The sequence below is a fragment of the Notamacropus eugenii genome, chromosome 2 (assembly GCF_028372415.1).
Source record: "Notamacropus eugenii isolate mMacEug1 chromosome 2, mMacEug1.pri_v2, whole genome shotgun sequence".
In the NCBI taxonomy this organism is placed as follows: Eukaryota; Metazoa; Chordata; class Mammalia; order Diprotodontia; family Macropodidae; genus Notamacropus; species Notamacropus eugenii.
The window spans coordinates 15,770,919-15,786,812 of record NC_092873.1 but is presented as its reverse complement, the minus strand read 5'-3'; the positions used below and the strand labels follow the sequence as shown (position 1 = coordinate 15,786,812).

Below are 15,894 nucleotides of genomic sequence, written 5' to 3'. Positions count from 1 at the left end.
ACGTGGGTCTCTCATCTGGACCTAGGACTAGGGGGTCAGAGGCTGACACACTGAGAACTGTTCTGTCCCACCCCTCCCTCTATCCACTGGGAGGTATGAAGCAGGAAATAAACTGGTGGGTGTGGTAGGGATTTGGCCAGAACAAGGGTGTGTGGACCCCAGGCATCCTATGTGGGTCTGAGAGACCTCTTATTCTTGTATCATCCCACAAATGTGCCCTCCACACAAACTCACCGACTTCCTCACATGCCTGACACATTCCACCCAAACTTCTGGCTCGTGTCCACATTCCCCTCCCTTTCCAGGACCCTGGAAGCCTGGCCTCCAGCTGAGCCAGATGAATGTGGTTTTCCTCATCCCTAGTCCCGTGACTCAGACAGACCCTGTGCTGGGACCAGCCCTTCTCTACAAACACAGGACCACGGATGAGGGTGGGGGGAGCACATAGTGACATCACTGCTGAGGCTTATAAAATTGGAGACTCTTAGAGGCCAGTGAGATTCAAGCGGCGGAGCTTGGAGGCCATTGATATTCACCCCCAAAGCTGTCATGAGGATTTCCACCACCTGATCCACCTGATCCCAGAAATACCTTGACCCAAACTGCTAGCTGGTGAGTGAGGCCTGGGTTGTGTTGGAGATGAGGGGAGAGCTAATGGCTGGGCTTGGGAGAAACCTGGCAGCAAATGAGATTCCTTTGTGGTTTTCAGTCCTGCCTGACTCTTCAAGACCCCATTCGGGGTTTTCTTGGCCAAGAGTTTGTCATTTCCTTCAACTAATTTTACAGATGAAGAAACTGAGGCAAACAGGGTTAAGTTTCCTGTTCAGGGTCACACAGCTAGTAAATGTCTGAGGTCGGATTTGAGCTCATGTCCTCCTGACTCCAGGCCTGACATTCTATCCACTGTGCCAGCTAGCCACTCAGAACCTTGCAAGGTTCCTAGCTACCTAAATTTCACTGTTCATCTCCATGTTATAGAAAGGCAGTCTAATGTAGTGGAAAGAACCCCAAGTCAGGTTCTAGGTTCAAATCCTGATTCTTGTTAATAGCCATAGTGAGTGTAGGCAAGGTCCTTCCTAGCTCCAGATCCTATAAAACTCTGTCAAGTCACCTGATGCCCAGACACTGGGCTAAAAGCAGCTCTGGCCTCCTGTGAGTGTGTGTGTGTGTGTAAGAGGGGGAGAGATTGTGTAATTCATTCTAAAACCATGAATTTACATTTCACTTTACTTTTCTTGGAAAACTGTATAATAAATACTCGTGTTTTCAAAGCAAATCTGCTTTCTATGTTTCCTTCTACATTTTGTTTTATTCTCTGCTCTTATTCTCATTTTTTAGTATTTTCCCCTCTCTCTCCCACAGAGGTTACCATTAGACGCAAATATGTAGTGTGTGTGTGTGTGTGTGTGTGTGTGTGTGTGTGTGTGTGTGTGTAAAACCATACACAGTTCTGGTTGATCAGTTCTCTCTAGCAGCAGATAGCATCTTCTTTTTTAAGTCCTTGGTACTTACTTGGGGTATTAACATTCAAAATGACTTAGTTTGAATTTATTCTTAAAACAAAATTGCTATTACCGTATTCAGTGTTCTCTTGGTTTTGTGCATGTCACAGGAGTGCATGTTGTTCTAAAATTAACCAGCTCATCATTTCTTACAGCACAGTAGCATTCTTTCAAAATCACCCCAATTTTATCAGTCGTTCCCCAGTTGATGGGCATCCCTGCAATTTCCAGTTCTTTGCCCCCACCACAAAGAGAGCTGCTTTAAGTAGTTTAGAACATATAGGCTCTTTTCCTTTTTCCCTGATCACCTTGGGATAGAGACCCAATAGAGATGTTGCTGGATCGAAGGACATAGGCAGTTTAATAACTCTTTGGGCATAATTCCAGATTGCTCTCCAAAATGGTCAGATCAGTTCACCATTCCACCAATAGTGTATTAATGTTTCAATTTTCCCATAAGTATAAAACGATATCCCAAGGCTGTTGTAATTTGCACTTCTCTACTCAATAATGATTTGGAGCATTTTTTTTTTTCATCTAACACTTTACTTTTTCATCAGAAAACTACCCAGTCAGATTCTTTGGCCAATTATCAGTTGGGGAATGATTCATATTCTTATAGATTTGACAAAGTTCTTTATATATTTGAGTTATGACACCTTTCTTTAAGAAGCTGTCTATAAAACAATTTCCCCCAAAGTTCTGCTTTCCTTCTGATCTTGGACTAGCGCTTTTATTTGTACATAACCTTTTAAATTTAATGCAATTAAAATGTTCTGTTTTATACCTCACAATGCTTTTTAATCTCTTTTTTATTCACAAATTCTTCTCCTATCAATAAATCTGATAGATAATGTTCTTCTAGTTTTCTTCTAATTATCTCTATTTATATCTAGGTCATATTTAAGGTCCATTTCAATCTTTTCTTAAAAATGGTGTAAGATATTGGTCTGTGCCCAATTTCTTCCAGACTTTTCCAGCTTTCCCAAAATTTCTTGCCAAATAGTGAATTCTTGTTCCCCAAACTTAATTCTTTACAGCTGTCAAACATAAGGTTACTCTAGTCATTTACTGCTGTAAATTGTATGTCTGCTTCTTTCCACTGATCTACCTTTCTATTTTTTAGTATCAGAGAGTGTGGATAATTACTGCCTTATAATATAGATTAAGATCTGATATAGCTAAACTTCCTTCCTTTACATTTTTATTAGTTTCTTAGATATTACTGACCTTTTCTCCATCCAAATGAATTTTCTTATTATTTTTCTGACTCAATAAATGTTTTTTGGGAATTAAATTGGATGAATAGATTAATTTAGGTAAGATTGTCATTTTTTATTATATTGGCCCTGCCTCCCCATGAACAATATTTCTTAAGTCATTTAAATCTGATTTTCTTTGTATAAAAAGGTTTGGGTTTTTAAAATAATTTTGTTCATATAATTCCTGGGTTTGTTTTGGTAGGTGTACTTCTAGGTATTTTGTGCTGTTTACAGTTATTTTAGATGGGATATCTCATACCATTTCTTCTTTTAGGATTGACTACTTTATTTTCCTTCCCCTTATAGGTGCCATGCTGAGTTCATCCTGTTTCCTGCAGTTTCTGGTGGTTGCCTTTTTTTTATCACACCTGGCTTGGTCTTTCTCTTCAGAGGACTATGAGGAATTGGAGAAGGAGAGAGAGAAGACCCCTCCTCCTAAGAACAGACTCTGTGATTATGACCGATGTAGACATTTGCAAGTGCCCTGTCACGAACTCCAGGGCCCTAATGGCACTGCCTGCTTCTGCCCAGCTATCTCCAGTGCCCACCAACCTCCAGAACCTCCCCGTCTTGGGGAGGTGCATATTTGGGCAGACCAGGGCCGGGCAGTAGTCCACTGGTGTGCTCCCTCCTCCCCTGTGGATGAATACTGGCTCAAGCTATGGGAAGGAGGTGCCCTTGTCAGAGCAGGTCCTCCGGTTGTGTTTAACACTACTGTCCGAAGGGCAGAGTTGGAAGGACTGAAACCTGGAGGGGCTTATGTCCTGTGTGTGGTGGCCTCAAATGCTGCTGGGATAAGTTCTCTTCCAGAGGGAGGTGGGGCAGACGGGATTCCCCTGCCTACCACCTTTCCATTATTTGGACCTTGCCGCCATCTTTCCATTCCCCCTCAACCCCAGACCCTGATACATGTGGCGGTGGGCATTGGTATAGTTCTGATCTGCATAAGCTCTGCTGCTTTGCTATGGCATTTCTGTCTCCGGGAGCGCTGGGGTTGTCCCCACCAGCCCAGAGGTACAGCTGCTTCCAGAGCCAGGGAGGAACTCTAGTGGTCCCAGTCATAAGTATAAGGACCATGGACAGAAAAAAGTGGTGATTTAACCTTGAGAAAGCTGCTTGATTTCTCACACCTCAAGAAAGTGACCCCAGGTCTGTTGAAGGAGGGAACTCCCCTCAAGAGGGCAGATGATTAGACACCCCCCAGCCTGGAGTTCAGCAAACTGCAGTGTGTATAATATGGGCCTTCCCCTTCCCCTAGCGAAGGGCTAAAAGCTGCAGGATCACTGAATGTGTGACTAGACTCTGTTCTTTAGATTTTAATCCTCCTGGAGGGAGGAGACTTCGCTTTTCTCAACTAGTTTTTGCTTCTTGCTGACTAATAAACATACTATAATGGAGCCCAGACCCCCTTGTCTGTAGGCTTTTGTGTGAGCATAGCTGGGGCCAATGGAGGACTGGAAGGGAAACTACCCTTGGAGCTGTGTTAGGGTGGGGGCATCCAGAGAGCTGACTGGCCGTGGCTGCCATTGTTCCCATTGCACCTAGAACAGCTGTCTGAGTTCTGGGGTGCAAGGACTCCTCCCTGTTTAATAGATGGACAAACAGGCCAGAAGAGGTGAGGGGACTTGCCCCTCACCATCCACCTAGGCCAGGGGTGGGAAACCTTTGGCCTCAATGCCACAGATGGCCCTCTAGGTCCTCAAGTATGGCCCTTTGAATCCAATCTTCACAGAACAAATCCACTTGATAAAAGAATTTGTTCTATAAAACTTTGACTTAGTCAAAAGGCCACACCCAAGGACCTAGATGGTCACATGTGGCCTCAAGGTCGCAGGTTCCCCACCTCTATGTCATCCACCTGGGAGGCTTGTAAAATATCTGGAACATGGAAATGAACTCCTTTCTCCTGAATCCAAATGCCATGTTTTTTCCACTTTGGGAGACATACCGTCTTCAAGGGGGATAAAGGTAACTTTCTGCTTCCATAAGGAGTTGTTTCAGAGGGCCTCTGAGTTTGCTTTCCAACCCTGACATTTTATGACCTTTCTGAAACTCCTTGCCATCATCTCTCAGGAGATGCATACATGGGTGGAGTCCTCAGCCTCTGACTCAAGGCGCTGGAGGCTTCAGAGAGCAGATGTTGGGCAGGCAGCACCATGGGGACTGTGGACAGTGCCCAGAAGCTGCCAGCGCAGGCCCAGATTTGTGCTTACCAGCTCCCTCTGGCTCTGTGTCCCTGCTGAAGGAGAGTGGCAGAAGCCAAGTGAACAAACACTAAGAGCCTACTGTGTGCCATGTACTTCTGAGCACTGAGGATGCAATCAAATAGGGGAGATGTCAATCAATGAATATTTATTAAGCACCTACTAGGACCTGCCCTTGAGGAGCCCTCAATGTCATGGGGGAGACATGCAAACAATTTTGCACTAACCAGACAGAAACAGCCTTCTTGGAATAGTGGGACTTGAGGTGAGCCTTGGAAAAAAGTGGAGATGAGAAGGGAGAGAGCTCCCAGTCTGGAGTGTCCTCTGCAAGGAGCAGCAGAGGTCAGCACTACTGACTCAAAGAATGGGGGAAGGTTGAAGGAGCGGGTGACGTAAGGTGCAAGAAAGTTGGAAAGGTGAGATGGTGCCAAGCTTTCAAAGGAAAATGGAGGCTTTAGATTTCATTCTGGAGGTGATAGAGAACCAGTTTCATGAATGGCAGTTTATGACATACGTGTGTGCCCTTTAGACCTGCCTCAATTTGACAGTAGAGTGGAGAAGGGACTGAAGTTGGCAGACCACCCAGCAACTATTGCAATAATTCAGGCATGAGGTGATGAGGACCTTCCCCAGGGTCGGGGCAGGGTTGAAGGAAAGAAGGGGTGCGTGTAGGAAAGGTGTTGTGATGGGGGAAGCCACAGTTCTCCATGATATGGGAGGTGAGAGAGTGAAGAATTGAGGATGACACTTAGGTTGGGAGCCTGGGGGACTGGGAGGATGATGATACCCTGGACAGTGATGGAGAAATGAGAAAAGTGAAAATGTTGGGGAGGAAAGATAATGAGTTCAGTTTTGAACATGTTGAGTTTAAGTTGGCTCCAAGACATCCAGGTTTGAGCTATCCCCTAGGCAGCTGGAGATGTGAGACTGCAGTTTGGAAGAGACATTGGCGCCAGAGAGATCTGAGAAATCGTCTGTACAGGGAGGATCCCTGACTCCAGTGAGCTGATGAGATCACCAAATGAAATAAGATGGAGGAAAAAGGCTGGGGCTAACCATGGGTTAGTGAATGTGCCCAAAAGACTGAAAAGAACACATCCAACAGGCAGGAGGAGAACCAGGAGAGCAGTGTCTGAGACAAGAGTCTTTAGGAGAAGAGGGTGATGAACCAGTAACAGAGGCTGCAGAGAACTGAGAGAAGGTTCTTAGTATTGGCAATGAAGAGATTGATGGTCACCCTGGAGAGGGAGGTTTTGGTTGGACAATGACTCAGAAACCAGACTCAAAGGTTGAGAAAGTCAGGGCAGTGCTCATAGATTGGAGTGTAGTCAGAAAGAAGAAATGGGAGGATAGTTAACAGGGATGGATGGATTTTCAGATGAGGAAGGGGGAGGCCTGGGCATATTTGTGGGCAGCAGGAAAGCAGTGAGGCAACAAGGAGAAACTGAAGATGAGGGAGAAGGGGGATAACAGAAGGGGTGACTTGTGGAGATGATGGAATGGGACCACTGTGCATTGAAAAAGGTTTGCCTTGGCAAGTAGAAGGGTGAGCTGTCATGTGAAATGGGTGAAGGAAGGGATAGTGACGGAAGGCTTCTGGGAGCTGGGAGCTGAGGAGCAGAGGAGAAGGAGATCTTAGCAAATGACCTCCATTTCATCCAACTATGAGGCAAGGTTCTCAGCTGAGAGGATGAGAAAGATAGCTATGGGAAGTTGGAGGAGGGCTAAAAGGTTTTCTAACCTAGCTTTAATATCAGACTGGGTCAAACTCAGACTCAGTCAAACTGAGACCTGTTAAGACCCTAAATAGGCCAAGATCTGCCATTGAATCTGGGTTGGTCCTGATCTATATCTCGCCAATGGACTGAGATGGCTCTGGAGGAGAAAGTGAGGCTGGTGACTTTGCACAGCCCTCCCTCCTTCAAATCACTTGCAAGTCGGGGCATCACCTCCCTGATGCCGTAGTCCTCTTTGAGAATGAAGGACAAACAACAAGAAAAGGTTTGGAAGAGCATTGTGATGAGTGGGATAGGGAGTCAATCAGGGAGGTGTAAAAGGATTGCCTTGCTAGGGTCAGGGCCCAGTTGAGTTTAGTGGATCCAGTCAGAACCATTTGGGGATTTGATCCCACCTTGTTGCCCAGCAGGTGAATAGGAGCCCAGGCAGGACAACAATTGGATAGGATATGGGAAAAGGACTGACAAGAGCAGGGTAGATAGAATTGAACTGGTTCACTAGGGGGTCCAGGGAGGGAAGAGGGGCAGAGGGTCCCGGAAAGAACTCACTGAGGGGTGCAAGAAAGCTCTCCCTCCTCTGCTCCACCCACTGACCTCCCTGGCTTCATTTAAATCCCACCCCCTTTTAATTTAATTTGCCTTCTCTGTTAATTGTCTCTTATTAACCCCATCCAGCCTGCTTTATACACGTTTGTTTGCGAGGTGTGAGCTCCTCCAGGGCCAGGACTTTTCTTTGGCCCCTTTCTGCATCCCCAGCAATTGGGGTTAAGTGACTTGCCCAAGGTCACACAGCTAGTGCGTGTCAAGTGTCTGAGATGACGTTTGAACTCAGGTCCTCCTGACTCCTGCACTGGTGCTCTATCCACTGCACCACCCCAGGTGCTCCCTCTTCCTCCACTGAGGACGGAAAACAAGGTTTGGGCTGAAGGAGGAACGACGCCCGCCTGAGACCAGACGAGGGAATCAGGGGGTTCAGCCACACGGACGGGGAGGGGAGCGTTTGTGGGGGATGGCAGGCCCAGGGCTAGCCCGAGCTCTGGTGAGCCCAGCCGCCGACAGTGTCTACAGCGCTTCACCTCCCCTCCCCCCACCCGAGACGCGGAAGGGGTTGCCTAGGAAACCAGACGGGACTCCGCCTCCTCCAAGCCGCGCGACCACGTGCCCTAGAAAAGCGAAGTCGCCTCGGTTGTCTTGTCCCTGCGCAGCTCCCGTAGAGCGCCCCGCCTCCGGCCAGAGCACCCACGTGACACAAACACCGGCACTTCCGATTTCCTCGGCTTCCACCACCTTCACGCTTACCCCTCGACCCCCCTCGGCCCCCTCCCCCGCCGCCCCCCACCAGCGCCCAGCGTGTCCGGAGCCGCGGAGTCTGGGTGAGGGCACGTGACACGGACGGGAAGGGGGGAGCGGGAGGAAGCTCGAGGAGGCGCGCGCAGCCCAGAGAGGGCTCGTGTCCTGGGGCTGGGGAGAGGAGGGAAACGCGGGCTGGGGGGTGGGAAGGCTCGGAGGGGCGCGAGGCCTCCGGAGAGAAAGGAGTGGAGGTGCGCCTGGCCCCGCCCCACCCACGGTCCGGAGGCGCGCGCCGCTAAGCCTGGAGCGGGATGGGGGGGGGGGGGGGAGGCGGGGCGCAGCCTGGCCCCGCCTCCTACTTTCCTGGATGCGCGCGCAACCCGGAGCGGAGGCCAGGCGGGCGCGCCGGCGCTCGCTCTTTGCTCCGCCCCCTTCCGGCAAAGGAGGAGAGGTGCGCGTGGCCACCGCCCTGATCCCGCCCCCTCCTAGGTCCCGGCGGAGGCGGAGGCGGCGCCATGGCGGAGCGGACGGCTCTGGAGAGTCTCATCGAGATGGGCTTCCCGCGGGGGCGCGCGTAAGGGAACCCGTCCCCGCCCCCGCGGGGGCGCGCGGCCCCCGTGCCCCAGCCCCTCCCCCGGCTTTTGGGAGCTCCCCTCCCCGGTCCCTTCCCCGCGGAGAGTTCGAGTGTCCACGGACGCGCCATTGCCGCGCCCCGCCCCCATTGGTGCCCGTGCCCCTCGTGCCCCGGGAGGCGGTGCCCGGAGCCCCTCCCCCTCCCCGCAACTCCGATCTGCAGCGCAGGGGGGCGCCCTGGAGGGGCTCCCCGCCCCCTTCCTCATCCTGGTTTCTGTCCCCAGGGAGAAGGCTCTGGCCCTCACAGGGCACCAGGGCATCGAGGCCGCCATGGACTGGTGAGAGGGGAGGGAGGCCCGGGGTGGGCGGCTGCGGACCCAGGGGAGCCGGGGGCCTGGGGGGTCCGTGGGAGCAGGAGAGCCGTAGGGTAGGTGGAGAAGCCAGGCTCAGGACGCTGGCCTCCCAGCACGCCCTGCTCACTAGGTTGCCCCACTCGTCTAGGTTGATGGAACACGAAGATGACCCGGATGTGGATGAGCCCCCAGCTTCCCCCCTGGGACACTCCTTGGGGCATGAACCCCCGTCCTATGGGGGAGGCAGCCCTGAAGGTCAGAGCCAAAGGACTAGGTGGAGGAGTGGCGCCTTGTGACTAGGGAAGGGATGGGGCCTCGGGAAGACGAGGCAGGGCCGGGTCGGGACACGATCTGGGTCACGTCTCCGCAGGGCCCGGGGCAGCGAGGGTGGAAGAGAAGCCCCCTCTGAGCGAAGAGGAGAAGCGGGAGCAAACCAAGCGGTGAGCCCTCCTCGGTGGTCTCCACGTCTCCGGACCCTCTCCTGGTGCTGTCCAGGGCTGTGCAGGCACCAGTGTTGAATGAGCATTTGGAGTAGCTGAATAGCTCCTTGTTTCCTTTCCCCAAATGACCACCAGTTCCTGTTTTCAGTCTTCCAGTTACCGCGGTGCCCTCCCTCGTGGCTGAAGACTGCCCTATTTCTCCGTGCAGGATGTTGGAGCTGGTGGCCCAGAAACAGAAGGAACGCGGAGAAAGAGAGCAGCGAGAGGCGGTGGAGCGGGAGAGGCAGCGGAGGCGGCAGGGCCAGGAGCTGTCGGCCGCCCGGCAGCGGCTGCAGGAGGATGAGATGCGCCGGGCAGCTGAGGAGCGCAGGAGGGAGAAGGCTGAAGAGACTGCAGCCAGGTCAGGGGCCCTCCGGGCAGTGGAGGGCAGGAGGAAAGAGGGTTCCTGTCGCTCACCAGTGTGATTCTCCACCTTTCTCTCCATCTTCAGACAGCGAGTCCGGGAGAAGATCGAGAGGGATAAAGTAGAGAGAGCCAAGAAGGTGGGTTACTTCAGGGGAGCCTATTGGAAAACTTCCCAACTCTGCTTTGTAGAGGACATTAAAAGGTGGACAAGAAACATGAAAGTGAGTGTGGGAGGGGGCCGTGGATTAAAGGTGGACTCTTAGCCATTTTCCCTTGACCCCTAGTTTGGTAGCACTGGATCACAGATCACCTCCCCTGCAACGGAGCCAGGCCCTGTTCCTTCTTCTCCCAGTCAGGAGCCTCCCACCAAGCGAGAATATGATCAGTGTCGAATACAGGTGTGTGTGTGTGGGGGGGGGTGAACCTTCCTCCAAGCCAAGAGCCATATGGAGGTGCTGTTCCCACAGCCTCACAGCTTCCCACTGTCCCACATTTCTTCCCAGATGAAATGCTTACCTTCTCAGTGAGACCTTCACCAACTTAGTGGTGATTAGCCAACTGACCCTCATTCTGTTTGAACACTGAACCCCCATAATATATGTCCTATGATATATGTTGACTATAATACTTGTTCATAATTTTAGCATTTCAGTTTCCTGGGTTCACTCTCTTACATCTCTCAAGATTATTCATCCCTTTTCCTACTGTAAATTCCCAGGGAGCAGGGAATGGGCATTTCTAACTTACCATGTCCAACATCCAGCACAGCCAAAGAAAGTGCTTTATAAACAGTGTTATCATGGTTATGATGAGTCCCTGGTGATAGCCTCTTCTTCTTTTTTAACTATTTTTATTTAAGCAAGTAGAGGCAGCCAGGTGACAAAGTGGATAGAGCACTGGAATCAGAAACATCTGAGCTCAAATTCAGCCTCAGGCATTGACCAGTGTTGTGAACCTGGGCAAGTCACTTAACCTCTGTTTGTCTCAGTTCTCTCATTTGTAAAACAGGGGTCATAATAAGAGTGTGGCACATAGTAAACGCTAAATAAATGTTAGCTGTTTTATTAGGTAAGCCTTTTCTCTATACTTTCCCTAATACCAAATTTTCTGTCCTTTCCAGGTTCGGCTGCCTGATGGGACATCCCTGACGCAGACATTCAAGGCCAGAGAGCAGCTGGCTGCAGTGAGACTCTACGTGGAGCTCCATCGAGGGGAGGAATTAGGGGGTGGGCAGGACCCTGTGCAGCTGCTCAGTGGCTTCCCCCGGCGGGCCTTTTCTGAAGCTGACATGGAGAGACCTCTGCAGGAACTGGGTATGGGACTAACGAGGCAGTGGGATAGAGGAGACAGCTCGAAGTAGATGGAGGTTTCAGTGTTGGATTTCAGGAACTGTGGAGTCTTTAGAGCAAAAAGGGAGGATCCTGTTTGCCTGAATCTCCTCTCTTCTCCCACCTGCAGGACTTGTGCCTTCTGCTGTCCTCATCGTAGCCAAGAAGTGTGCCAGCTGAAGGGGTCTCCGGCCTCCTCAACTTTTCTCCTGCAATCTCCCCCTCACCTCTGACAGAGCACTGACATCCCCTCCCTAATAAACACGTCCTGAGTCATGTATGTCAGGCTCCTTCCTGAGGGGCTGGGAGGGTGGAGGAGCCAAAGAAAGGAAAGTAGGTGAGGGAGAGGACTAAGGCTTTCCAGACTGGTTTGCATCAATGTGGCTTGTCCTTAGCTCATTGCCATTTTACCTGGATGTTGAAAAGAGGTAATGATGGCGAGTTCTTGAGGTTGGGCCTGACCCCTGTGGTCTGTCCTACAATGCTCCCCATGAAAAACGAAGTTCAGAGGGACCTTAATGGCCAACCCACACCAAAAGACCCTCCTCTGCAACCCAACCAACAAATGGCAGGGGGCCAGCCTTCGCCAGAAGGCCCCAAGGAGCTCCCTCTGAGGTATCCTCCCCAAATATTTGGACACAACTCCATCCAGCTAAATATCCCAAGGGTCTTCTGTGTTTCCCAACCCACTTTGTCCTCAGCATGCAAAGATAAGTTGATCCCCATTCCTGATGGTGTGTTGGCATCTCAAGGAGTAATCAGGTCCTCAGTCCAAGCCAAAACCCTTCCAGAACGACTAGAACCTTGTTCCAACCTTCCCCAGAGACTTTTCACCTAACGCCAGGCATGCTGAGGATCAAAAGGCACAGCAGCTGCAATCTTTTGTTGCTGAGACTTGGAGACTGCAGGCTCTTAACATTTACTCTGGGGGTGGGAAAAAGTAAATCCTCCCCATCATTTCCTTGGTCAAAGAGAAGGGAAGCCAGAGGCTGACATGCAGTGGGAGAAAATGGCCATTACATTAAGAACTCCTGCAATGCACTTCAAAACCCAGGGTTTATTCGCGGGGAACAAGGTGAGGTGTCCACCTTCCGTGGGAGAGAGTCCAAGTCCTCAGTCGCCCGGGAAGGCGCAGGCAGAGGAGGTGGGGGATCCTAAGTTCCGATGGGAGCCCAAGAAGGGCGTCAAGCAGCCCTCCCGCCCTGCGGGCGGTTCCAGTCCTTCCTCCAGGCCACGTTCTCGTGGGTTTCTGCAGCCTCCCGGATCGTGTCCATCCACAGCATCTTGGTTTTGGTCGCCTCGTCCCTGCGCTGCGAGTTCGCCTCCGGCGTGTCCTGGGCAGGACCAAAGAGGGAGGCAGGTGAGGGGCCGTGGAGGACCAGAGGCTGGTGGTCACCGCGGACTCCCAGCTGTCCCCACCCCAGGCAGCATCCCTTAGTGCGGGCGCGCCTCTGCGGTGCAGGCGGACGGTCAGCGCCCCGCGGGCAGGGCCCCGAGCAGCTCCTCCCCTGCGCCGCTCCCATCGGAGCCCCAGCCGGCCCAGGCGGGTCCCGGCTCCCCCGCGCCCGGCAAACAGCAGGCGCTAATTCAGTGCAACCCACCTTGAGCAGGTCTCGCGTCCGCTGCTCCCCCGGCGGCACCAGCACAAAGAGGAAGATACCCAGGCCCGCGCCCGAGCCCAGCACCACGGCCGCCTGCAGCGCCCTGCTCAGCGACCCCATGTCCTCCTTCAGCCCAGGCGCAACGGGGCTCGAGGGGCGGGACCTCCCGCGGGCAGCCCCGCCCCGCCCCGCCCCCTCCGCCGCCTAGAGAGGCCGACGCGCGGCCATAGAGACGAGAGACGCAGCACTCCGCGGCCGGGGCCGCCGGCCTAGAGAGGCCGAGGCGGGGCCATCGAGACGAGAGGGGAGACCGGAAGTCGGGGGCTTTAAAGGGAGTGAAGGAGAAGCAGAGAGAGGTCTGAGAGCTCCTCCTGCTGCTGCTCCCGCTGCTGCTGCTCCCCCTGCTGCTGCTCCCCCTGCTGCTGCTCCTCCTCCTGCTCCTCCTCCTCCTGCTGCTCCTCCTGCTGCTGCTCCTCCTGCTGCTGCTGCTCCTCCTCCTCCTGCTGCTGCTGCTCCTCCTCCTGCTGCTGCTGCTCCTCCTCCTGCTGCTGCTGCTCCTGCTGCTGCTCCCGCTGCTGCTGCTCCTGCTGCTGCTCCCCCTGCTGCTGCTCCCGCTGCTGCTGCTGCTCCCCCTGCTGCTGCTCACGCTGCTGCTGCTGCTCCCCCTGCTGCTGCTCCCCCTGCTGCTGCTCCTCCTCCTGCTCCTCCTCCTCCTGCTGCTCCTCCTGCTGCTGCTCCTCCTGCTGCTGCTGCTCCTCCTCCTCCTGCTGCTGCTGCTCCTCCTCCTGCTGCTGCTGCTCCTCCTCCTCCTGCTGCTGCTGCTCCTCCTCCTGCTGCTGCTGCTCCCGCTGCTGCTGCTCCCCCTGCTGCTGCTCCTCCCTCCTGCTGCTGCTTCTCCCTCCTGCTGCTGCTGCTCCTCCTCCTGCTGCTGCTGCTGCTCCTGCTGCTGCTCCTGCTGCTGCTCCCGCTACTGCTGCTCCCGCTGCTGCTGCTCCCGCTGCTGCTGCTACCCCTGCTGCTGCTCCTCCTCCTCCTGCTGCTCCTCCCGCTGCTGCTGCTCCCGCTGCTGCTGCTCCCCCTGCTGCTGCTCCCCCTGCTGCTGCTCCTCCTCCTCCTGCTGCTGCTGCTCCTCCTCCTGCTGCTGCTGCTCCCGCTGCTGCTGCTCCCCCTGCTGCTGCTCACGCTGCTGCTGCTCCCCCTGCTGCTGCTCCTCCTGCTGCTGCTCCTCCTGCTGCTGCTGCTCCTCCTCCTCCTGCTGCTGCTCCTCCTCCTCCTGCTGCTGCTGCTCCTCCTCCCGCTGCTGCTCCCCCTGCTGCTGCTGCTGCTGCTCCTGCTGCTGCTCCTCCCTCCTGCTGCTGCTGCTCCTGCTGCTGCTCCTCCCTCCTGCTGCTGCTGCTCCTCCTCCTGCTGCTGCTGCTCCTGCTGCTGCTGCTCCTGCTGCTGCTCCTCCTCCTGCTGCTGCTGCTCCTGCTGCTGCTCCTCCTGCTGCTGCTGCTCCTGCTGCTGCTCCTCCTGCTGCTGCTGCTCCTCCTCCTGCTGCTGCTGCTCCTGCTGCTGCTGCTCCTGCTGCTGCTCCTCCCTCCTGCTGCTGCTGCTGCTCCTGCTGCTGCTCCTCCCTCCTGCTGCTGCTGCTCCTGCTGCTGCTCCCCCTGCTGCTGCTCCTTCTCCTGCTCCTCCTCCTCCTGCGCCTCTGCCTGCTGCTGCTGCTCCTGCTGCTGCTCCTCCTGCTGCTGCTCCTCCTGCTGCTGCTGCTCCTGCTGCTGCTCCTCCCTCCTGCTGCTGCTGCTCCTCCTCCTGCTGCTGCTCCTCCCTCCTGCTGCTGCTGCTCCCGCTGCTGCTGCTCCCCCTGCTGCTGCTCCTTCTCCTGCTCCTCCTCCTCCTGCTCCTCCTCCTCCTGCTCCTCCGCCTGCTGCTGCTCCTGCTGCTGCTGCTCCCCCTGCTGCTGCTCCTTCTCCTGCTCCTCCTCCTCCTGCTGCTCCTCCTGCTGCTGCTGCTCCTCCTCCTCCTGCTGCTGCTCCTCCTCCTCCTGCTGCTGCTGCTCCTCCTCCTGCTGCTGCTGCTCCCCCTGCTGCTGCTCCTTCTCCTGCTCCTCCTCCTCCTGCTCCTCCTCCTCCTGCTCCTCTGCCTGCTGCTGCTCCTCCTGCTGCTGCTCCTCCCACTTCTTAGAGTCGGGCGGGACGAGCGGGAGGAGCGCTTGTTGGTACGGTAGCCCGGGACAAAGCTGCGCCTGGCGATGCCCGTCTGGGGTCTGCAAGCACTCGCTGCCCTTGCCCCTCGCCCACCGAGCTGGCCGTGCACGTGTGGTTAACCTTGCTTGGAAAAATCTCGAAGCCTTGGGCAGCCACATGTGTTTGGAGAATCCAGCCCTTCATCTAGGTGTCTGTATAACGACCAATTAGGACCAGTTAGGACTAGGAGGCACAAAAATGCTATTATTATGTGGTTGTCATGTATGCTGTAATCTGCACCTGTTGTCCACCACCCACTCCAGAGAGATGCCTCACGTTCACATTCAGGACACACTGATCCTTGACTGCAGAGTGGCTACCTATCATATTCTTTTCCTTTTCCTTACTGAAGTGATGGTGAAGATTGTTTTGCTCTATATTTGCTCGTACAAGTGCACTTGGCTTATCCACTGAGTCACTTATCCTCTTTCAGCCTCAGTTTCCTCCTCTTAAAAATGGAAATAATGGTAACATCTGCGGCACAGGGTTGTAATGAGGATCAAATGGGATAGTAGTGCTTTGCAAACCTTAAAAAACTATATAAATGCTAGCTGCTATTATTATAAATGAAAGCGCATTTATTAAGTGCTTGCTATGTGCAAAGCCTTGAGCTGTGTTGGGGTTATAAATAGAAAGTCACGCAGTCCTTGCTGTCAAGAAACTCCTATCCTAATAGGTGAGACAACATGCAGGGAACCTTTCCTTCAGATGGAAAGGTCTCATGGCCTACTGGGAAAATGATATGTTTCCAATATTGAATAATTTGGCAGTGCCAAGAACCTTGGTGGCAAGAACTTTCTTCTCTGAGTTCTCCCAAACTCAGACAAATTGTCAGGCTGCATTTCCACTGGGCTTGCTTCTCCATCCAATTGGTCTGGAAGTAAGGCTATTCTCTTTTTTTTTTCTATTTTAATTATTTTCAATGTTCTACAGTCACTTCCATATATCTTAGATTTTTTTCTCCTTCCTCCC

General features: G+C 53.4%; 3 protein-coding genes across 8 annotated transcripts in view; 2 read left to right on the top strand and 1 right to left on the bottom strand.

Moving 5' to 3' along the window:
• The first annotated feature begins 322 nt into the window (after window positions 1-322).
• LRRN4CL (LRRN4 C-terminal like) lies at window positions 323-4,168 on the top strand. The gene is given in 5 exon segments (XM_072637204.1): window positions 323-376; window positions 378-406; window positions 408-495; window positions 498-612; window positions 3,071-4,168. Coding segments are annotated over 5 exon segments (1,014 nt in total). The 5' UTR covers window positions 323-337; the 3' UTR covers window positions 3,814-4,168.
• Window positions 4,169-7,894: 3,726 nt separating this feature from the next.
• On the top strand, window positions 7,895-11,373 carry UBXN1 (UBX domain protein 1). Of its 3 annotated transcripts, none has more exons than XM_072637211.1 (10): window positions 7,895-8,077; window positions 8,484-8,568; window positions 8,852-8,905; window positions 9,069-9,175; window positions 9,291-9,360; window positions 9,569-9,760; window positions 9,851-9,902; window positions 10,050-10,163; window positions 10,886-11,078; window positions 11,224-11,373. In XM_072637211.1, exons 2-10 carry the CDS (start codon window positions 8,510-8,512, stop codon window positions 11,271-11,273), a joined length of 891 nt encoding a protein of 296 aa, XP_072493312.1. In that variant the 5' UTR covers window positions 7,895-8,077; window positions 8,484-8,509; the 3' UTR covers window positions 11,274-11,373. The 3 variants fall into 3 exon arrangements, with proteins under 3 accessions (XP_072493312.1, XP_072493311.1, XP_072493313.1); XM_072637210.1 differs by having other exon boundaries at window positions 7,899-8,077; window positions 9,509-9,760; XM_072637212.1 differs by lacking the exons at window positions 7,895-8,077; window positions 8,484-8,568 and adding an exon at window positions 8,595-8,606 and having other exon boundaries at window positions 8,854-8,905; window positions 9,509-9,760.
• Window positions 11,374-13,611: 2,238 nt separating this feature from the next.
• The window catches only part of LOC140522101 (inner centromere protein-like), a 576,743-nt gene continuing 574,460 nt past the window's right edge, over window positions 13,612-15,894 (bottom strand). For all 4 annotated transcript variants that reach the window (XM_072637145.1, XM_072637142.1, XM_072637143.1 and 1 more), the window contains one exon: window positions 13,612-14,744. In XM_072637145.1, the coding sequence (XP_072493246.1) occupies window positions 13,701-14,744 (1,044 nt within the window). In that variant the 3' untranslated portion in view covers window positions 13,612-13,700. The remainder of the gene's footprint in view (window positions 14,745-15,894) is intronic.

Coding starts and splice junctions, on each gene's coding strand:
- UBXN1 (XM_072637210.1), top strand. CDS start 8,510: ATGGCGGAGCGGACGGCTCTGGAGAGTCTCATCGAGATGGGCTTCCCG. Junction 8,569..8,851: donor GGCTTCCCGCGGGGGCGCGC/GTAAGGGAACCC, acceptor TTCTGTCCCCAG/GGAGAAGGCTCTGGCCCTCA. Junction 9,361..9,508: donor AAGCGGGAGCAAACCAAGCG/GTGAGCCCTCCT, acceptor TCCTGTTTTCAG/TCTTCCAGTTACCGCGGTGC.